The 23,665-nt window shown below is 43.4% G+C and overlaps 1 protein-coding gene across 1 annotated transcript in view; it reads right to left on the bottom strand.

Annotated features, from left to right (window-relative positions):
- LEPR (leptin receptor) overlaps window positions 1-23,665 on the bottom strand; it is a 422,515-nt gene that overhangs the window by 69,139 nt on the left and 329,711 nt on the right. The window contains exons 11-12 of the mRNA XM_086925355.1: window positions 13,975-14,157; window positions 1,912-2,007 (exon numbers count right to left, since the gene is read on the bottom strand). Of these exons, the coding sequence (XP_086781481.1) occupies window positions 1,912-2,007; window positions 13,975-14,157 (279 nt within the window). The remainder of the gene's footprint in view (window positions 1-1,911; window positions 2,008-13,974; window positions 14,158-23,665) is intronic.

The raw sequence follows: 23,665 nt of genomic DNA, 5'->3' as shown, positions 1-23,665 counted from the left end.
GCTTGAAATACATAGGCAGCACAGTAAAAAATGTCAAGCTACGCATATTAGAGCACCAACGTGCCATTATGAACAAGGATTTCAACTATCCAGTAGCAAAACATTTTGCATCAAGACACAATAGCAACAGGGAACTGCTGCAATTTTTTGCGCTGGATCAAGTACCAGTGGATCCCAGGGGTGGAGACAGGTTGCGGAAATTAAGAAGACTTGAATCCCGCTACATAATTGACCTCCAGACTAAGGCCCCCCTGGGATTGAACAGGAATGAAGAATTAGCTTCCCATTTAGGAAAAGCCTAAATTCTGTAATGAGTTCACCCCGTGAGCTATGCCGATCCACGGCTGAATAACTTACACCACACACGAAAGAGAAATTTAGTTCACACTAAATGTGATTATTTTCATAAATGTAAATATCTAGAATGATAAGTTGAAATGTATCTTACAATGCCTTTCGTGAATGTGTTTTTCTTTGAAATGTAAAAATTAAGAGTAATGCACTAAATGAAACTGTTTATCACGGTGGTAAACGTCAGTCCTCTTTCTATGCAGATACAACAAGACGCTGTAGAGCTTTAAAACTTGCTTCCTTCCGTGTCAATGGTAGACACTGACGAAGGAGAACCGAAACGCGTTTGTCTGCCGAGTGTGCTGATTAAACTTATTGAACACTTTCCCTGCGAGTGCCGTTTCTCTTTCTTCCTGAAAGACAAAGAGAGAGACAGAGCTGACATTTTTGACGTGGGGCACCACCACGAGAGGCACCCGCCTGCGAGTGACCCAGACCTTCGGTGCAACGGAGCTGGAATATATATATATATATATATATATATATATATATATATTACATTTACTTGTTAGCACTGCTGTCTGGGAATAAGGTAATACTCAAATTCAGGAAGTAAATGTATTATAAGACAATCAAGATATCTTGCCGGTACATTCTAAGTGAATAATTCTCTAAGTGGATTGCTAATGCCACATTACTGATAAAATTAACATTATTCAGTATCTTTATGCCCACACTCGGCCAGAGATCTGCCCCGGGAGCGGACATAAGGATAGTACTTGTAAATGCCCTTTTTTAATTCCCAAAGTGGTTTACCTTTGTGAATCGGGCCCAGAGTGTTGCAACCAGGGTCCCTTTGATTTTCAAAGCCTGAATAAAGACGAACTAAGTTGACAAGAAAGGGACATCAATCGTAAAGCTCTACAAAAATTGTTAATCGCTATGCGAAGTACTCTACCTGAGAATAATGCGAGGGGGTCTTTTAATCAATGTACTTTAACACTGCACAGTATGACTCATATGAGATTCGAGGAATCTGCTTTAAGAAGGCAAAACAAGCAATTGGTCAAATGCCACTTCATCTTTTTTCTCAAGAGGCTTAGTGTTCTGTGATGGGTGCCAAGCTGACAGCACGGGAACCAGAAGTCATCCATCTATATACAAAGCTCAAGACCCGCGCTTCCATCTCGACTGCGCGCATTCCTCAGCATCCCGCCAAACGCGCTTCAAGACACCTCGAGGGATAGCACCACAGAGGACCAAGAGGACAATTCATTTTCCATGCGGATCCATTTTGCTAAGCATCTCATCTCAGTCTTACAAACTAGGTTGCCAATTAGTATCACATGCAATAGCAGATTTCAGGTCTGAGCCGGTGTCTATTGGGAACTAAACCAAGAGCAGGGCTAACAAGCCATCCAAGAAGGCACGACTGCATTGCAAATGCACACTAGCCCTCCCAAGCATCACTGACATATGTTTTGCATTAAAAGCAATCCCAGTAATCAGAACTCACTAGAAAATAACTTGCTTTTTGTGCAAATATTTGCTCAAATATTGTAACACAAACAATGAGAACGTTTTGCAAGTGGTAAGGCACAAAACATCTATTATATTTACCTGTGCTGAATCTATCTGTTGATTTAGGTTTACAAATCCCTTCTGCTAGTACTGGATAAAGAGTAAACCGGTACTTCTCAACAGCTATAAAGTGATCTAAAAAAAAAGTATAAGATTACGTTCTATACATAAATGTCTCAGGCATAAAGAACAACACAAATTTTCAAAGAATATTTCCGTTATATCAATAATTGGAAAACTTGCAAATATGGACACGATCACACCCTTGTAAATCCTTACTATAATATGCCATCGTTTCGAGCTCCACCCCCTTACATTTCATCCACACTCGATTTATAATTATGTTTTTCTTTTAATATTGCATAATATCAACTGCACTTCTAACTCTTTTTCTTCATACAGCAAGGCACATTTTTGTCATCATTTACTATTGGCAGAAATGATGGTCTCCAATCGGCTGCAAGGTAGAGCAGCCGCACTCACTGCCTAAAGACATATTTCTAGGCTCCAGGGGCCTCATTTATGAGGCTGTGCTTCACTTTTACGCCACTGGTGCGTCACTTTTTGTGACGCACCAGTGGCATAAAAAATGCGCCTTATTGCGCCATATTTACAAAGTCACGCATCTAGGTAGATGCGTCACTTTGTAAACCCCTGCACCACATTATACCTGCGCCATGTATAATGTATGCAGGGGGGGTGTTCCCACGTAAAAAAGGGTCATAGAAGTGGCGTAGTGAAATCTACCAGATTTCACTGCCCCACTTCTAGGACTCAAATGCGTCAAAATCTTACGCCAGGCGTAAGACTGACGCATGCCCTTTCACATGTGGTTTGCCCCATGTGAAAGGACACATTGCTGGAGTTGCGTCACTTTTGTGACACATCCCAGCAATGCGTCACTTTTGTGCTTACAGATACGTCAGAAATACTGACGTATCTGTAACTCCTTGTGACATGATGCGTCATACATTAAATATGATGCATCAGGTATGTCGCAAGGAGTGCGCACTGAGAAGTGACGCATCGGTGCTTTCATGCAGCGGTGAGTCATTTCTCATAAATGAGGCCCCTGCTCCACATTATACCTGCGGCAGGTATAATGTATGCAGGGGGGGTGTTCCCAAGTAAGAAAGGGTCTAGAAGTGGCGCAGTGAAATCTACCAGATTTCACTACGCCACTTCTAGGACTCAAATGCGTCAAAATCTTACGCCTGCCTAACTGCAGGCGAAAGACTGACGCGGGCCCTTTCACATGGGGTTTGCCCCATGTTAAAGGACGCTTTGCTGGAGTTGCGTCACTTTTGTGACACACCCCAGCAATGCGTCACTTTTGCGCTTACAGATACGTCAGAAATACAGACGTATCTATAACTCCTTTTGACATGATGCGTCATACATTAAATATGACACATCAGGTATGTCGCAAGGAGTCCGCACTGAGAAGTGACTCATTGCTGTTTTCACGCAGCGATGCGTCATTTCTCATAAATGAGGTCCCTGGGACTTGCAGAAGTTACTTTAACGTTCTGTTTTATTTATTTTTTATTTTTGTTTTACGTGTCAGTGTTTGGACGACACCCAACAGATTTGAAAAATAAAATCGAACATTATACTCTCCTCCAGGTCCATAAAAATGAAAGTACTAATAGTACTAATAATATATCTAAAAAATAATACATTATGTGATTGAAAAATGTGATTTAAAAGATACTATTACTTTAAATTAGTTACCGTTAATTTAGCGTTATCCGAGAATTCAAATATAGGCACAGGCCATACAGAGGTAAAATATATCCCCTTAGCATAGAGCGTTCAAAATGTTAAATTAAGATAGAAGGTGTTTCCAATGTGTCAAATGTATGCGGAAGTGGAAAAGGAACAGCCATGGGATAGTTGTGTCTTAAGAAAATACATTCCTATCTTGTGTGTGTGGGGGGGGGTGAAAGTCAGATATAATATAATGTTCAAATTATTTTTATTCCCTCGAAAATCTGAAATATAGCAGTAAAAATGTAAGCCACCAAGGACAATCCAATGATATAAGAAAGTTTGCCGTGAGAAAGCATGAGGAACATTCGTTTGCCGTTTTTAGACCATAGAAAAACAAGACAGCACCTTAGACTCGTTCAAACTATGTTGTTTTGTACTTCATGTACTTTTTGTTTCCGCATTGAGTACAGTGCTGCATACATAATAACAATGATTAACCCAATATGTAAATGATTTTCAAAGCTCAGAAGAACTAACATTTTATAATTCTGGAAACTGATCAGACTAGCAGAAGAAATATATGTTTAATGAATTAATGATGTATTTGCAGGGTGCTCTGCTGGAGCGATTCAGCGCTCCCCACACTAGGATAGGTGCTGACCGCAAAAACGTTTTGGAGAAGAAAGGCTTTCTTTGCACAAGATGGCGTCTCTTCTAGCCCTTATCCCTAACAGTTGCTGTCGCTGGAACATGAATGTTTAAATCTTGGTACCATGAGTAGAAAAGTGTTAGTGGAACAAAGAACTTGTGCATCTTTTCACAAAAGAACACACTTTGTAGGTACAGAAAAGAAGGGTTATAAACAGATTTAAGTTAAAGACACAGATACTTTAAAGACTGGGGGCATATTATCAAGCCTGTGCGCTAAAATTATCGCCGCTTTATCGGCCGAAAACGGCCGATAAAGCGGCGATAAGATAAAGCGGCGATAATTTTAGCGCACAGGCTTGATAATATGCCCCTGGGTTTGGGAATAAAAAGACAGATTCAGGCAACGTGTCAGCCTAGCTACCACATTCTGAATGTGTTGGAGTCTGGATACAATTTTTTGGAGTGCTATCTTTAGGGAATAGAAGTAATTTAGAAAATAGATTATTGGAACCTGCGCTAATGATTTTAAAGAGTGTGAGGGAAGAAAAGGAAGGACCTTGAGTAGAATTTTGAACAGAAAAAGCATGTTTCTTGCTAATGTAACTTTATAAGTATAACTGATGGCCATTAGAATCCCCAAATTGAGGACATAAGAAGTGGAGAAAGAAGGAGAGCCAAGTGCTGAGGTTTTACCATATAGAAGAACCTCTATTTTGTCTGAATTTAAGTGTCAAGAATCGTATTACTCCCAAAATGTCAGAGAATTGGAAATATTTTTGAAAAAGAGTTGAAATTTTGACTCAATCTAAGTGGCTTGCCAACGGCATAGGTGTTAAACCTAAAGACAAAAGTCTGAATCAGGGTGGCCAGAGGGGCATCATAAATCCTAAAGACCATTAGGTTCAGGACAAAGCCCCAAGGTACTCCACAGGAAGTGGATTTAAAAGACCATCAGAAGTGATGGAGGGAAACCGCTTGAGTTCTGTTTGTCAGAAAAGAAGAGAGCCAGTGTAGCACTGTGTCTTGAATCCCGGCAGAATTTAGATGATCCAGGAGAATCGCATGAGTCACCATGTCCAATGTGGCACAGGGGTCTAAAAAGAGCAGGGCAATCTCTCCTCCACCATCCTAGATACTCCAGTTTCATTAACAACAGAGAATAATATGGTCTTGGTGCTGATGACCAAGGTTAGAACATAACAAACAATGAAGAATATACTTCTAGAAACCACCTTATCCCCAAGGGGCACTCACTTCCGAGACCTTTTACATGTAGATGATTCCTTGCTGAATTATTTCTATCCTCTTACTCATGTATCTCTGCAAAATACTGAGCCCATTCAGACCACAGCATTAAAGTTGTAAGAGAAATTTAGCAGAGCATCCAACAGTGGTGTATGAACATCTCTAAATATGGGACACTAGTAGAAAAGAGAATTATAAAAAGATAATTTCCGGAACTATTTAGATTAAAGCAGAGTCTCTGTCACATACCCACTGATTCTGTGAGAATAAGCACATCTAAAATAGGAAGAAATTGGAAAAGGTTGACCAAGAATGAATCATTAAGATGCAAAAACACACATATTAAATTACCCAGTAATACTAACAGGTAGGAACTCGAGAAAGCAAAGTTAGCCTTCAATTCCCATTGTACATCACAGGGTAAAAATGTTCACCCTGACATCGTTATGAAAAAGGCGAACTCCAGCAGAGAGAATCAGAGATGGCAGCCCCAGTCATAACTGATGCATAGGGAATTTTCAGAGTTGTTCCACAAGAAATCTTAGAAAATTTTGCTGACTACCACAGGGGATTGTACAGTTCAGAAACATCAGGTATACTGGAGACGGAAGAACGGGTCTGTAATGGTCTAACGGCCACATGCATCAAGGTATTTAGGAGTCGCAAACGGTGCGATTCAATAAAATCGTCCGTTTGCGATTCCTAAATATCTTTTTAGTATGCATCAATCATTTTTGGCAAAATCGCTATTTTTAGCGATTTCCAAAAATGCGATTGCTTCTAAGGAATCGCAAATTTGCGATTCCTTAAAAGCAATGCATGATTGCTTTTAAAATTGCAAATTCGCAATTAGGGGATGCAAATTACCACGAGGGTGAACCTCGTGGTAATTTGCGAAAAATAAAATAAAATGCTCAAATTAGCATTTTGAACACTGTCATATTACAGACACACATGTCCTTAGGACATGTGTGTGTGAAACATCCACTTTAAAATACATTTCAGGGGTGCAGGGGGGGTCCTTTGGACCCCCCCTGCACCCATGGAATGCATTAACATTTTGTGAATTCTCATTTGCGAATTCACAATTCCCATTGATTCCTATCGGCCTTTTGGCCCATAGGAATCAATGGGAAATGCGAAATCGCAAATTAGAATTCGCATAATATTTGCGATTCGGTAAAAATTGCGATTTTTACTGAATCGCAAATATTATGCGAAAATATACATGCATCCCATTTTTGCGAATTCCAAATTGCGATTCCCTAATTTCGCAATTTGGAATTCGCAAACGGCTGGGATGATGCATGTGGCCGTTTAACTCCTACTGTTAATGCAAGATCCCTGAAAAATCATGGAGCATGTTATATATCAAAAAAAAAAATCATTACTGATCTACCCTAAAGTAGAGTCATGTCAGAGAATGATTTCTTGGTGAATTGCAAAATTGAACAGCGCAGATGGTGGCTGTCAACTATTGAGTGTAAACAGAGGCAAATTATTCTGATACACTGTCATCATTCACAAGTAAAGCATCGATTGATGAACATAGATGTCACAATACTGGCAAAGATATTGATGAACAAGAATGTAACACCATTTCAAGTTCACCACACAGGTGGTGTTTGTCCCTTGCAGCATGGAACAATAACATGTACAGCACGGTCCCACCTCCTATGGCTTATCTGGAACTTCAAGATGAACTCCTAGCCATGTCCCTTGACTCCGGAAAGGTACTTGACAGGATTGATGGAACTACATGTTTGGGAGACTTTATGAAAAATGCCTGGGTGTGATGTCAATCAAAAGTTGGGAAGGCTATTCAATGCTTCAATGACACCTTTTTTATTAATTGCAGCACAACCTAAGGAAGCACATTACCCACCCACTATTGGCAGCCATCAGCAGTGCAAAACAATAGTGGATATTCACAAGCCACAGGGGAATCAAAAATGGTAGTATACTATGCTCATCCTAACAGAACGTGGCTCACTACCAAACCTTCTGAGCATCATTAGCACATTTTCTTTATTTGCTGGATACAGAATTAACAGGGGAAACAGCAAGGCATTTCCTATGTCCAGAACCAGCATGACTGCACCCATCACAGGTTACAACTTTAAGTAAAGAAAAGAGAAAGTTACATACTTGGGCATTCTAATCAATACAGTGCTGGCGCACATGATACACAGTAATTTACACCCAATGATTACTGAGGTTGGTCCCAACTATATTTGTTACTTTGGGGTAGGATGCAGATGATTGCGATATTCATAGTACCACACATTGCAACAATAATACCCTAGGCATGCTACCATAGACAGCAACAATTCAAAATCTATATGAGAAAGACAGTTATATCAAATGCTTTATTTGAGGAAACATGATACCTTGTTTGAAGACTTCTAAATTATTAACATACAGGCTAGGTCTCCTACATACAGATCTATGCTGAGTCTTAATACCAGGCAAAAAATGTATCACAGATAGCAACTCTGATACCCCAGGCTAAGAACACCTCAACATGGGTTAGTGGAATATAGAATCTTTACTAAATGCTTCAAAAGCATCATCTCTGTTGTCTAGTAACGCAATAACTCAAATGGCAATATGGATATGGAAATCGGTCCATAAGCATTCGAAGGTGAAACCCTATCTTCAGAATCTTGTTCTTCTTGAGGTCAATATGGTTTCCATAATGAGAATGTATTATTTATCTGGCGAAAGCAGTTCTACATACACAGACCAGCAGAGAACAAAGGGTGAAATGAAACCATTTCGCTTATTAGAAGGTTAATATAACCTGACTAGACGCCAACAGTAATGACTTATCAAACTCACATACTGTCTTAAAAGCCGAATGAGAGAAACTCCATGTGATTTATCTGACTTCCCGATATTTGAGAATATCTAAGGAGATGAGACCAAAACTAGCGAGTAATATCTGCACTGCATAAAGGCTTATTAAGGTGAAACCTTTTTTTAAATCGCTAAAGGAGTCTCTATGTTGCGAGAGCTCCTTGTTCAGGAATTTAAGACAGCTGAGTGGTCCTAAATTACATCATCACGTGATACAGGGATCAATCATTATGATATACTTTAAAAATGGTACTCGGCAAACACTAAAGCTAGCAACTCCTTCTGTAGGAGATGGACTTAGTCCAAATGTGATCTGCCACACTGTTGGAAAAGGCCCTATCTATGGTGCTTTCCCTCGACTTTTTGCTTTTGTCCCGAACATTTTTCTGTGGATCTATATGCTAGCCTTAGGACATTGAGCACTTTTGACACTGCTATTCAGTGACAAAGCGCTGTGCTTGTCATATACATACTGGTGATTAGTGTATACATGATTGGCTGACTTGAGTTAGCTGTAAGCCCAAGTCAAGGGGTAAAACATATACCTAGGGCATGTGCCTCAAATGCTCCTCTGTAGGCCTGCAGCACTGGCTGTGTCATCCACAGAGGCAGCTCTTCAAACATGCAGCAGGTTTGCCATGACATGACGGGGCCTACATGTGCAGGTTACTGTTACTTGGCTAGGCATTTACAGAGCTGCTTGCCAAGACTCCACATTTCTCTTGCTATATCAAAGTACTCTTTGGGGACAGGGTGCAGTGTTGAGTAGAGGTAGGGCATTTGCGTGTATGCACTACATGCCCTGGTAGTGAATGGCACTGGATTGTGTGTTCAGTATGGTAGGGCCTGCTTCTTGCATTGCATTGGCATGAGGGATCTGTGGAAAGGCTTTCGAGCTGTATTTCCCATGTGAAGAAGAGTAGCAGCATAGTGTTTGATATTGATCAGTTAGTTACGGCGAGCCCTCTCTGGTGGTGTGAGCGGATTCAACATTACTACGGTGGAAATAACATTTTGGGTAAATGGGTATCTTTGTGCTTGTGGCTCTGTGTGCCTGTTCAGCTGTCTCCAATCCACAGCTGGGTGGACAGCTACGTCCAATCCACAGCTGGGTGGACAGCTACGTCTGTGCATAACTTATAAGATAACCATAAACTAGGGGCTCAAGGGACACTGTAGACCACTGACTCTAAGCAGCCTTACTGTAATGGTAATGAGGGGGTGGATGTGGCACCTGCATTCCAAGGACCAGGGTCTTGCTTCCACTATTGATAGTGATCAAGCCTCCTGGGATAGGATGGCAGACATGACAAAATGTTGAGATGGCCCGTGCATTTCAAAGGTGACATTTTAAACTGATCTAATTATTAAAGGCTGTTGTGAGTATAACTACTGGGGCTCTGCCCACAGGAGTTAGAGACACTTTGAGAATGCATCCATACTACACTGGTCTGATGCTGGGACATCAACAAGAGGAACTATTTGGACAGGAGGGACTTTAACTGGATTATCCAAAGACTTGTGGCTTCAGGATTGTCGTGCTCTAGGAAGGGGACTATCTCTTGGTGGATTTTGCCTGTATGTTGCTGGCCTGCAGTTAATTGCCATCTTTTTAGGCCCGGGTCCCTAAGCACTCTACAAGGGCCGGTTGGCTAACCTTCTGTCTAAGGGGATCGCAGGGACAAAAAGGATCTTCTTGTTTCCACGAGATTGCAAGGTACACGCAGGTTGTGATGGGAATGGGTAGAAGGGATGTTCGGTTGGGACAATGACTGTCCCAACATTTACAGTATTTACACTGTGCTGAGGAGTGTGCTTGTAACAATCTGGGGCCCACTCGAAGGCACCATAGTTTGAGTAGTTTGTGGAGTGTGGGGGAAGTCTGCTGAATCCAAGGGACCCGAGCTTACAACAGGAAACCGTTGCTGGGTTGCACTATGTAGCATGTGGTGTCCGAGGAATGGTGGGGGACGTTTGTTGAGTCCATGGGGCCCGAGCTGGCAGCCTAGACTGTCTGCGACCTACAGATTGGGAGGAAGACATTGCCTGACATCTCAGCCTCAGTCAGAGTTCGCAGGCTCCCTCTCCCAGGACCCACGCCACAAGGTACTCTATTGTGAGAATACAGTGACTGGATTCAAGTGATCCTGCACTTGTGATGGTGCTGCTGGGTCCCTGAGGACCTCATCTGGATGGACGAGAACACGTAACTGTTTCCTTCAACTTTAGTTGGTCCCGTCAATCCAATCAAAGTGCCGTCAGCGGGTATCATTGGCTGTTGTAATTGGAGTGGATGAGGGGCTGGGCCATGAGGCGTAGGCCAAGCCTGTGATTTTTTGACCATTACAACTGTATGGGGTGTGCAATGATGAGAATGTTGTGTTTTGTGCAAAAGTTCTTAGCAGGAAAGTGGAATATCTCTGAATAGCCTGCATATTTGGTTCTGTTGCATTTGATGCGCAAGGGATTGCTTGGATCGTGAATACCTCAGGAAAGTATGCACATGGGTTTATGTTGCTTAAAAGGCTGAGGGGATAACGGAGCAAGTGAACTCTGAAAATTCCCTATGCATCAGTTATGACTGGGGCTGCCATCTCTGCTGGAGTTAAGCTATAAGAAATCTGCCATTCTCGCCTTTTTCATAACGATGTCAGGGTGAATATTTTTCCCCTTTGATGTACAATGGGAATTAAAGGCTAACTTTGCATTCTCGAGTTACTACCTGTTGGTATTAGTGGGTAATTTAATATATAATGCCTATGACTAGTAACACTAGTACATGTATGTTCATGCTGTTTTGATTCTAATGGAAGAGTTTGTCTAATGAATACAACTGTAAAGTTTATATCCAATGTGTATATTGTTTTGATTTCAATGAGTGTGTAATACAAAGACTGGTGTTTTATACATGGAGTGTGGAGTGTTTTTGTAGTGTACACAGTCTGCTGCAAGTGGGGGTTGTGCCAATGCTTCACACTTTGACCATGAGGATACGCCTGACTGCTCTGTGCCAAGCCACCCAAGGGTGGGCACAGGTTATTGGACAAGGGCATTATATTCATCCTATCTAGGACTGTGGATTCTGCCTGGCTTTGCTGCATCCCAGCCAGACAGAAATTGGTGGGACTAACACACACATATTATAGTCTTGTCCAAGTATAGATTAATACTAGAAAACTAGAAAACAGCATTGGACACACTGATCAGTTAGACAGAATATGGATGTATGCCTTCTGACAAGCTAGCCTTGTTACATAGTGCTTCTGATAAGCCAGACGGTGTACAACTGTTACCACGGATTTTTTACAACGGATTCCATGACCACGGATTTTTTACAACGCAGGTCATGTTACAACGGATCCTTTTACAACGCTATTCACTACAACGCAGGTACTATTACAACGCAATACCATTACATCGTAAGTATAATTATAGTTACGTTTATCTTTTTTGGGGTTTTTGGGTACAGGGGTATTTTTAGGTTTAAGGGCTGAGTTTGGGTTTTGGGGTACAGGGGTATTTTTAGGTTTAAGGGCTGGGTTTGGGTTTTGGGGCACAGGGGTATTTTTAGGTTTTAGGGCTGGGTTTGGGTTTTGGGGTACAGGGGTATTTTTAGGTTTTAGGGCTGGGTTTGGGTTTTGGGGTACAGGGGTATTTTTAGGTTTTAGGGCTGGGTTTGGGTTTTGGGGTACAGGGGTATTTTTAGGTTTTAGGGCTGGGTTTGGGTTTTGGGGTACAGGGGTATTTTTAGGTTTCAGGGCTGGGTTTGGGTTTTGGGGTACAGGGGTATTTTTAGGTTTAAGGGCTGGGTTTGGGTTTTGGGGTACAGGGGTATTTTTAGGTTTAAGGGCTGGGTTTGGGTTTTGGGGTACAGGGGTATTTTTAGGTTTTAGGGCTGGGTTTGGGTTTTGGGGTACAGGGGTATTTTTAGGTTTTAGGGCTGGGTTTGGGTTTTGGGGTACAGGGGTATTTTTAGGTTTACGGGCTGGGTTTGGGTTTTGGGGTACAGGGGTATTTTTAGGTTTTAGGGCTGGGTTTGGGTTTTGGGGTACAGGGGTATTTTTAGGTTTTAGGGCTGGGTTTGGGTTTTGGGGTACAGGGGTATTTTTAGGTTTCAGGGCTGGGTTTGGGTTTTGGGGTACAGGGGTATTTTTAGGTTTTAGGGCTGGGTTTGGGTTTTGGGGTACAAGGGTATTTTTAGGTTTTAGGGCTGGGGTTGGGTTTTGGGGTACAGGGTTATTTTTAATATATATTTACAATTAAAAAAATTAAAATTAATTGTATTAATATATGTTTTATTTTTTTAATAATAAATAATTTAAATTAATAATACATTAATAATTATTTACTTTAAATATTAATTTTATTTACTTACCTGTAATTATACTTACGATGTAATGGTATTGCGTTGTAATAGTACCTGCGTTGTAGTGAATTGCGTTGTAAAGGGATCCGTTGTAACATGACCTGCGTTGTCATAGATCCGTGGTCATGGTATGCGTTGTAAAAGGACGCGTTGTAACATCATATATCCAAGCCAGACAGTATCCTGTATCATAAACAGTGGTTGTTAACTGCCCTTGCCATTGCTAAAGTGTGCTTACTGATACACTGGTACTCCCCAGACCCACCTACACATCGGGAATAGATGACTGAAATCAAACATGGCTTCCTATAACGTATCCTCTATAGATGAGGAGCCCAGATGGCCATGTTTATAAACACATAGACCGCATTTCTCTCCTCACAGGAGAGGCCTACGTATGGTTCCTAAAGGCATGGATTTTTATTGAGCACAGCCATCAGCCACCTCACAAAAACATGGCCTCTAATCAGTATTAATATCTAATTAAAATCTATGACAGAGCCCCAGATCCTAACTCTATAAGTCTCACTGAAAGTCTGATAAGTTGATTTTCTTAAAATTGTAAATTTACGTTGTCATACCAGGAAAACATTGGTTCTTTTTGCCTGTTCAAATAAAATGCTGTAATATAATTTTTGTATTGTGGATTTTACTTTCCATTTTTGTACATTATTTATTACTGTATTGTTGTTATTAATATATTTGTCTCAACCCTCTTCTAGCATCTCAAAGTGGGGTAAAACATTCACACAGATTTTGAATATGTACTAAGGGTTTATCAGAACTCTTGATTAATGCCACCAGGAGCATTCTGCACAATGAGCAGGTCATCACATATATAGCAGAGTTTTCTGATTTCAGCTTCCCTGGCGTTTCATTTTACACAAATTGCATCACAATGAGGTGACCATGGAGGTTTCACAAAATATCTTTGATTGCTGGATATCATAGAGAGAACAATTTCCTTAATTGATTCCACTTTCTAAGACACACTATCTCTGGAAAATTGTGGAACTTAATGTGTTGTAGAAGGTTACTGTTTTATTTCCTGTTACTTTAGTAATATATTATGCCTTCAAATAGCCTGTTGGCAACTAATATGGATCCAATCACTGGGGGAGAAAGGTTTGAACTCGGTTCCAAATGTAGGTTGTTGCAACAGAACTACAATTACATCTTTTTGTGAGTATGCACAGCACAATTTCACCGGTGTTCACCACTGCTTGAATGCAAAGGAATTACACAAACAAATCAGATCCATAACTCACCATTTATGTAATATCTGCTGATGTCCGGAGGCACAGATATCCACTGTATTCTCTTTTCTTGACTGAGGTTTTCCCATTCGATCACATAAGATCTTAGGTCCTTAGCTCCAGGAACAGTAGTCCAGAAGAGGGCTGCACAACTGTTGTTTATGAGATACGCCATGAGCGAATGCACAATGCTCACTTAAAAAAGATAAACAAAACAAATTTAGTGTATGCCAATTGCAGTCATTTTGATTAAAAAGGGTGATGGTCAAAATGATACACAGACTGTTTTGATCTTCTGCAAAGAATACATAGATATATTTAGGTACTAATAAAAGCATGGGTGTGCTTAAAAAAATTAAATAAACTAAACAACCATTTACCAGTGCACTAGTTCTTTCCACAACAAATTTCAAACTCAGATAATGAATTAAAATATGTGGATCAACATTGTTTCACCTTGGCAACCAAAATGTTGAACACATTTCTTGGCCATAGGGCAAACATTTTCTCTTGGTTACTGGTACGATCCCTTTGCCATTGCTGTTACAATGTAATCCGTGGTCTACTGGTGAAGATGTAAGTTTGAAAATGTTTGGTGGGTTACCCCAGTCAGGTTGTGTGCCTTTAAACTTACTCTTTTTCTAGGAGATCAGATTCCCCCAGCAGGACAAGGCATAGAGCTGAGACCAAGATGAACTGCATGAAATTGGATACACTGATTCTGCAGTCCTGCTGAAACTTTCAGCTATGCTGCCGAAAGGTCTTAGAAGAAAAACACTTGAAATCATAGGGGTTGTCATTAAAACTTTCAAACCTGGATACATCAGAATTCACCAATAATGGCTTCTCCTGGCTACCTTGGAAAGCTAGCTCACAAAGACATTAATCAGGAAAAAGGATGGTTACCAACCCTGACTGTCATGAGTGGTAATTTCAGGACAAGGTGGCACATGCACCATGCTATGAGCCACGCTATGAGAGAGGCAGCATTGAGCTACACTGGCTCTCTTTTCTACAAATTCATATATTTCAATATTACAAAATAGCGCTTATCATGCTTATTCCACTAAGTGACGAACCAACACTTTCCCTACTATTGCACTGACTGGAGTGTGATTATTCCATTTTACCCCTCCACAATCCAACCCTTTTCCTACCTTTGCACTCATTGGAATTGTAATAGTACATTTTATCCCTCCACAAATCAACAGTTTCCCTACTGTTACACTCAGTGGAGTGGGACTTGTACATTCTACTCCTTCGCAATCCAGCACTCTCCCTACTTATTTTGTATTTGTATTTATTTATACTTATAGAGCGCCTATCACCCAGGGTCTCTAAGTGCTAAGATGTTAACACAGTTCAAAATACAAATGCACCACAGAGTCCGACAGAATAGAGGGCTCAAAACTGAAGAGGCAAGCAGCAACCTCGGGCGAACCTAACCGTAGGCTTCTCGAAATAGCACTGTTTTCAAGCAGTTCCTGAACGGTAAAAGCCTGGTTTCTTTACAGAGAGTTTCTGGTAGTTTATTCCAGAGTTTGGGAGCCACAACAGAGAAGGTTCGGCCACCCAGTCTAGCTCCTTTTAACCGTGGGCAGACCAGGAGATTTAAGTCTGATGACCAGAGCAAGCGGCTGGGTGCGTAAATCTTCAAACGGTCCCTGATATATTCTGGGACTATGCCAAACTGTGATTTATATGCAATACATAAAGCCTTGAATTCAATACATTGTTTCATTGGGAGCCAATGCAGCTGCTTCAATACTGGGGTTGCGTGGGCGCTTCTGGGTAGCATGTAGATCAACCTCGCTGCATCTTTCATGACAACCTGCAGTTTTTTTAGGCGGGCCTCAGGTAGCCCAAGATACACTACATTCCCATAATCTAGACGGGAAAGAATGAGCGCAGTCACCACAGTCTGTCTACTTGATACAGACAGCAGGTGAATCAACTTCCAGAGTTGCCGCATTAAGCCAACACAGCTCCCAACTACTTCTGAGACTTACTGCTTTAGTGACAAATCAGTATCCAGCCTGATGCCTAAACTCTTACCTACAGGTACTGGCGAAGGCACTATGCCTAACTCTAAAGGTCAGCAACAGCTAGACCAGGGTGAAGCCATTGCGGACAACACCAGAACCTCCGTCTTACTGTTGCACCTATTGGAGTGGTAATAGTAAATTTGACCCCTATGTGAACCAACACTTTCCCTACTGTTGCACTGACTAGAGTGAGAATATTAAATTGTATCCCTCTGCAATACAACATTTTCCTACTTTTGCACTCATTGGAGTGGGACTATTCAATTTTACTCCTCCGCTATCCAACACTTTCCCTACTGTTGCACTCATTGGGGAGGGAAAACAAAATGTTATTTCTCTGCAATTCAAGACTTTCCCAACTTATGCACTAATTGGAGTGGGAACAGTAAATGTTACCCTTCTGCAAACCAACACTTGCCCTACTGTTACACTCAGTGGAGTATGAATAGTGACGTCTTCCCCTCTGTAATCCAACACTTTCCCGACTGTTGCACCTATTGCAGTACGAATAGAAAATGTTACCTTTTCGCAATCCAACACTTTCCCAATTTTTGCAGTTATTGGAGTGGAAATAGTACATTTTATCTCTCTGTAATCTAACGGCCTGATTACGAGTTTGGTGCAGGGGCGCAATGCTGGCTCCGTTGTGCCAAACCTGTGCATGGACCTGTAGTTCCGTAGTTCGTGGGTCTGTGGTTCGTAGATTCTGAACTTGTTCAATAAAGGTCGTCGGAAATAGACGATTTTGGTATCAGCGGACCGCAAATCACGAGTGCGGTGTGTACGAGTGTTTTCGTCATAATCGATCAATGAGAGCACTACGTATTCAGGGATTTCATTTGAACCCTTGGGTTCCATTTTGTGTACGGCAGCCATTTTGTGTGGTTGCCCTCACATAGGCCGATGACTACGGCCGAACGAGTCCTTGGGACACGAACACCTTAGCTGACTCTTGCATGACCTGACCGAACTGACTCCCTTGCCCGAGGCTGACCTCGCTGAGCCAGTTCCTTGTTAAACAGCTGGTCAGATAAAGATCGAAGAGCAGGACATTGCTGAGTTTATGGTACACTGCACCCACCCTTCTATCTTGCTTCTCATCTGTTTCTGTTCCTTCCTTTATGGCATAATCACTGATTTAGGTTGAGGCTTTATGATGGGTTTGTCCGGCCTGATCGAACAGGATATTGGAATGTGCTTGGTCATTTCTGGTGGGCTGGACAACGGAAATTGGTATTGTCGACATGCGCTACTTTTGAAATGCCACGTTCTGATTGGTCAATTTGTATGAAATCGATGCTAGCCTGGAATGTGATTTTTGGCATAAAAGACCATGCTCCGCTCATTGAATTTGTGCAGTCTCTAGCGAACCACCTGTGTTGTGCTTCGTAGATCTCCGTTCCTGGTTGCAGCCAATAAAACTTGGTCTTTGACGTCATCAAGAAGTGTCCCGTGTCTCTGTTTGCCGAGGCAGGGGAATCCGAAGACATCTTGTTTTATCCCTGGCGCTGCTGGGTTCTAAAACTCGGTTCTTCAGACCAACGGCCTTATTATGAGTTGAACTTGTATTACACTAGTTCAACTCCCAATAAAGTTGGTGGTCCTTTGTCCTTTCCCATGGCGCTGCCTGTAAAATAGCCAATGCAATGGGAATGGGCAAAAAGTTCCAGCATGGCACGGAAAGTGATGTCCGTGCTGTGCTGGAACTGGGGTAATACAGACAGGGTGTCACATGTTGTACATCCCTGAATGTGTCATTATGGTGGGGAGAATGAAGGCCCTGTAGGGCCCCCTTTGTTCTTGCACTGCCAGCCTTTTTTTTCATGCGGGGCTCTGCCATCAAAAGGCTGGCGGTCCAGGAAGTCAAAATATTCTGAGTGGGACTACGCCAGTCCCTGCTTAGCATAACCCTTGTGGCGCTCCTGCACCACTGCCATTTTACCTCTGAGTGATATATTAGCCAAGCAATACGCAGATGAAATCTGAAGAGTATATACCAAACCTTTAAATTGAAGAGCAACACTGCAATGGTTAGTTAGAGTGGCTTGTAAAGGCCACAGTAAATTATTTTGACCTGGGATGCCTTCATATAAACATATGTGTTGAGAAGAAGATTGGTATACATTGACTGAGGACAACCTCAAGGTTTTAGAGAACAAAATGATCAAAGTCCCTTTCTTTACTTCAAAATGTTGTTTTAATTTAATGTTGTAGATAAATATAGAACTGGATATACATTTATATGCTGAATTATAATACACACACATGCAAACACACTCACACTATCCACCCATGGACTTCAATGAAGTGTGTTTTACAATTGTAAACTCTGAGTCCACTGGATCATTGTGCAATAATACTGTGGACCACACTAGATGTTTCAGTAATAAAACATGTTTGATATAATGTTGTGATGGAAAAGTACTCTGCATGGTAACACATGTGTACTCCTGACCTGAGGGCCAACTGTACTGAAATCTTGCTCCGTAATGCTGATTTCTGTTGTCATAGGCAAACACGAATCATGTATGTGTGCCATACCATAGGACTGACTTACAGATTGTGGATTACAGCCTTTTTGGACCTGTAAGGGCACCCCAAGCACAACCCTCATAGTAGTGGAAGGCTACCACCTTCACTAAGAAGTAGGCAGTATGAGCATAGTGGTGACAGCATAATGTGCAGTGATCAGTAGGAGTGAACAGGTCTTTTTTACCCTGTGTCACGGATGTGAGGCTTATATTTTTTAAATTCTGCTGCTGTTTGCTTAACTCACCTGTGACCTACATCAGGTGAATGTGGAGTGCTGTTCAGCATACAAGTAGTGCCTCTGTGCTGTATGTATAGATGCTTGGGAAAGGATACCTTATAGAGATAGAGCAGAACTGTGTTGTATATGTGGCATTAGTGCATGTGCTGAGTGTATGTATGCCTGTAAGGAATATATTGCATGAGAGATAAAGTGCTGTGGATTGCACAATTAAGGCATGTGCAGGTTGAATGTGTGCTTTTGAGAAGTACAATATATGAAAGGTGGTGCTGTGGAGCACATACATGGTAAGTGTATGTGTTTGCAAATGGCAAACCCAGGATGATAAAGAAAGGATACAGTACTGAACATTGCACACAGATTGAAAGTGTGTGCTAATTGTGTGTGTCTGTAGTGGCAAAATGCATGGAGGTAAGAGTGCTGGACAGTATGTTTGCTGCAAATGCGTACTGTGTCTAAGTGTGCCTGCAATGGTACATTACATGGAGGACCCTAGATTCCATTTTGGGAAGCCCATTCCTGTCTGGTGAAGACATGAGGAGTAGAAGAATCATCCTGACAGATTTGTGTATTGATGCATTTCTGTGAGCTGGGTAGGACACACACTGGAGGAAAGGATGAATAGATTCCTGCTTTACACTTCAAAAGGGTGCTCCTCGATTCAGTCTTAGATTACAAGGAAGGGACCAGGATACATCTGAAGAAGGAGATTAGGCATATAAGGTAATCAAAAAAAGAAGGGCTGGGAACCCAGGTTAACATTTTGATGCACACATCACTGTGGATGACATCCAGTTGTAAACTCTGGTCACTCCCATGAACTGTGTTGTAGGACAAACAGCTTCAGAGACGTTCATGCTCTGATATAAAACCTTTCAATGGGGAAGAAGAGAAGGAAACATGTACACTTCAAAAGAAGCAGAATCCCAGCAGAAAACGTCAATGATTCAGGCCTTAAATCAGATTTGGAGTTTGGAAAAGGACTAAAAATGGGGAGGTTGAGACCCCAACATTTGTCATCTGCAAAGTAGCCAAACAGGCTCTGTGAGAAGGTAAGCTGTCCAAGGATTCTCCCTGTGATCAAGACTGGGGGCCAAGGCCTGCTAGTTACCCTCCTGTGTGAGGGGACCAGCTTGTATCAAGCCTTGAGCACCATTAGCTGCCTTACCAAAACCAGAGTGGCCTGTGAGGAAAAGAGAGTGTTGAAGGGAGTGAGGCCCAGTGGAGAGCAATATCAAAAAGACTTCCTAAGTGAGGTGTGAGGGAACAAAGGTGCACTGATCTGTCGTTGCCAGCGTGCAGTGTGGGTCCAGGGACCAGGAGAGGGCTGCTATGGACTAAGCCATATACTGAGCACCATGGGGTCTTGCCAAGCATGTACCACTGCATTGCAGTGACTCTATATTCCTAAGGGGGCCATCACTGAAACTGCATTGGCGCTATAACCCATACCCACCATGGTAGGAGCAATACCAACAGAGGAGTCTGCACTTGATTTGTAAAGTGCCTTGACAACCTTGTATGCCAGGAGAGGCTGCCGGTACTGATGTTGCCAAAAAATGTGGGCTGTTGCCTGAGGAAAGACTGAGGATGAATTCAGTGGGTTAAATGAGAGACCTGTCCGTGACTGACCCCTGAGGACTGTGAAAGATTCTGCTGATGACATCACACCTGAGGTTGGCTCCTATTGTGAGCTGAAGGACTAGATTTCCATCCCCACCCTCGTGTGGGAAAGATTGACTGTCAGCATCTTAGCAGCCTGGTAGCACCTCTGATCAGTGGGAAGCTGGCAGTGCCACTTGAGAAGAGAGCCAGTGTCTGCCGAGTGCTGTTACGTGTATCGCAATCAGCCCGACTTCTTTGAGCAAAAACAGAAATCTCAAGTGCCCATGGTCAGGGCACTCGCCACGATGCTGAATGCTTCCGTGCTGCAGGAGCTGCTAAGACTTGTACTGGGCCTGTTAGCTACAGAAGGCTTGCTGCGGAAGGTGCTGCAGCATCTAAACACTTTTGATCAATTCTAAAGAGTCAAAGGCAAACTTTTGAGAATGGTCTGGTGGTATGCATACCCTGGATGCAGCTACCAGTGAATGGGGAATCACTCCACCACGTTACAAGGAAGAGGGTAGGACAGGGATTTGATTGACAAATTCTAGAGCCCCGACTACAAGGGGATTGTGTTGTTGATAATGAAGGTTGTTATTTCTTTGCATGTGTAGAGTTAGAAATAAAATATTGCTTTTTCTTATAAAAGCAAGTACTTGACTGCACATTGATTTATTAACAATGTGTTTTGCACTTTGAGTTATGTGTCCTGTTCACTAATTTGTATCTACACTTCCCTCGAAGGGAGCCCTTAATTGCTCATCCACAGCTACCACAGACAGCCAAGTACCGAAGGGGTACTTGGCCCAGTTGCTCAGGAGCTACAGTCGGTTGGGCCTCTGGACATTTAGGACCTGATTGCGACTTTTTGGTGGAACGGTGGGGTGGTGAAGCAAATTGCCGCACCACCTTTGCTGCAGCCCACCCACCAGATTATGACTTTTGAGTAGTCTGACAGGCAGACGGCATGGCGGTGTCTCTTTCAAAAGGCAGCGGTACATATGTAAAAGGCACTGCAATGGGACCGCACTACAATGTTCATGCATGGCATGGACTCGAAAATCCATGCCATGCAGGAACCTATGTGCAGGCACAAAGGGGGGCACATGTTTTGCTCTCTGGGGTGCATCCACATGTGGTTGAGGCACAGGGGGGCCCTGTAAGGGCCCCTTTGTTTTCTCTACTCCCGGGTTTACATGGAGGAAGACCCTCCATGGATACCCTGGAGGAGAGGAAACTCGTAATATGATTGTTGGGACTAGGGGGTGTGGTTACAGCGCAAGGGGGAATGGCTGCCTCTTGAGGGCGCTCCGCACGCCACACCTGCAGATCCGGCAAATCCCATGCATTATGGTCAATTGTGCTGTTAAACAAATACATGCATCAGTGACTATTCCCCCCTGGCATGATCGGGGAGTGTTTTGTGCCTGTCGGAGCGGAGGAACCCATTGGAATCGACATCTCACTCCGATGATCGGCTGTTCAGAAAATGGCGCCCCGCCCGAGGACCCGCCGTAAATGGACACTGCTGAAAGGGGTAGACGGCGCGGTGCGGACGACCGCTGTACTGCTCCCGGACAGAGGTCGCACTGCACTGCACGGGACAGCGCTCTGCCGGCTGAAAATTGCACTTGAGACAGGGCTACAATAAGCGAGGTACAGGATACGACTGCGGTGGGGGAGTCCCGGAGGACTGCAGCCACCGTTGTGGGATGAGACGAGCCCTGCGGAGAGCACCCTGAACCCTGACCCGAGGCGGAGCTCGGCGTGCTTGAGGACCTGGTGGAGGTGAGGTAGGTGGGGAGTGGCCCACTTATTGTGCCGGGTGCGGGTCGGGCTGCGTGGCCCTGCTTGAACGCGCCTGATATAGCACATACGCGGCATCTGGGTGGGCCAGGGTGGGCTGACTGTGCTGGGTGCAGTGTGGCGGTACCACCACTGCTTATCTGAGGAGAGTTGTACTGGCTTAGCGCCCCGTGGTGTGGAGGTGCCAGTTTGAATGCCCTGGTACATGACCAAGCCTACTTTTGTGGGCCAGGGTGTCCAGGGCTCTGCTGGTGCTGCTGGGCCAGCTGGGGGGCTGCGTGCATATCCCAGGCATGTGCAGAGGGTCTGGCATGGCTTCCTGGGTGGTGCGGGCTGAGCAGTTGGTGGCAGAGCTCTACTTAGAAAGCGGGGAACTGTGGTGAAGGTCTTTGACCGTGACTGGGCGCTGCAGGATATAACATAATAATGCCATAGTCTCATCTTGTGTGTAGGCGATTTCTGGGGCCTGATTGGCCGTTGCCTAGGTGGTGGTGATTGAAGGAGTCGGCGGAGGGTTTGGCTCAAGACAACGCTGACCCCCTGAGAGTGACAACGGCATGCATACCTGCAGGCTGCTAGACCCACCTGGCTGCTGAGGGGTGCTGCAATATCGATACGCGGCTGGGGTGTTGAGCTACTGACGAAACGGATTTGAGTGTTGGCGTCTTAACCACGAGAAGAGCTGAGGCAGAGACAGTGCGCTATACCCTGTTCATATACCTCCACCATTATGGGAAAACTGACCCCAAACAGCCGAAACTTCAATTTGAAAATAAGCGTAACACACGCGCGGCGGAAACTATAGGGGACCAGCCTGGGACACAGGGTGCTTCAGGGACAGTGGAAGACTCAGAGGATGAATCTAGAACTATCCTGCTAGAACTACGCTCTGGGATGAAATCGATAGACAGCAAAAATGACGCGCTGGTGACTGGTCTTAATGTGGTGAAGAAGAAGGTGGACAAGCATGAGCATAGGCTTGATGTCCTGGAAAACAGACTACCGGACACGCAGGACTCGCAAGCGGAATCCCAGACCCACATTCTACAGATGGAGAAGGTTTTAGAGATCATACAGGCAAAAAATGAGGATTTGGAAGCGCGCTCTAGGCGCAACAATCTTCGTATAATTGGCCTGCCAGAGTCCACTGCCATATCCAAAATGGAGACATGCATTGATGGCCTGCTGCGCAAACAGTTTGGCTCAGTGTTATCCACAGTAATGATTGATGAGAGGGCACACTTTTCCCTGGGCCCCAGACGTAAACCGGAGGCGCCGCTGCGCCCGATAATAGAGCACCTACTAAACTACGCTGGCAGGGGCACTATTCTGTGGGAGGCCAGAGCTAAGAGCCCCATCAATTATAAGGGAGACACCCTGTCCTTTTTTCCAGACTACACCCCTGCAGTGCAGGCAGCGCGGCGGGAGTGTGTGCCGGTGAAGAAGATGCTGCAGACTGCCTCTGTACCCTATGCAA

The sequence above is a fragment of the Lissotriton vulgaris genome, chromosome 1_1, assembly GCF_964263255.1.
Source record: "Lissotriton vulgaris chromosome 1_1, aLisVul1.2, whole genome shotgun sequence".
NCBI lineage: Eukaryota > Metazoa > Chordata > Amphibia > Caudata > Salamandridae > Lissotriton > Lissotriton vulgaris.
This window is presented reverse-complemented; position numbering and strand designations above follow the sequence as displayed.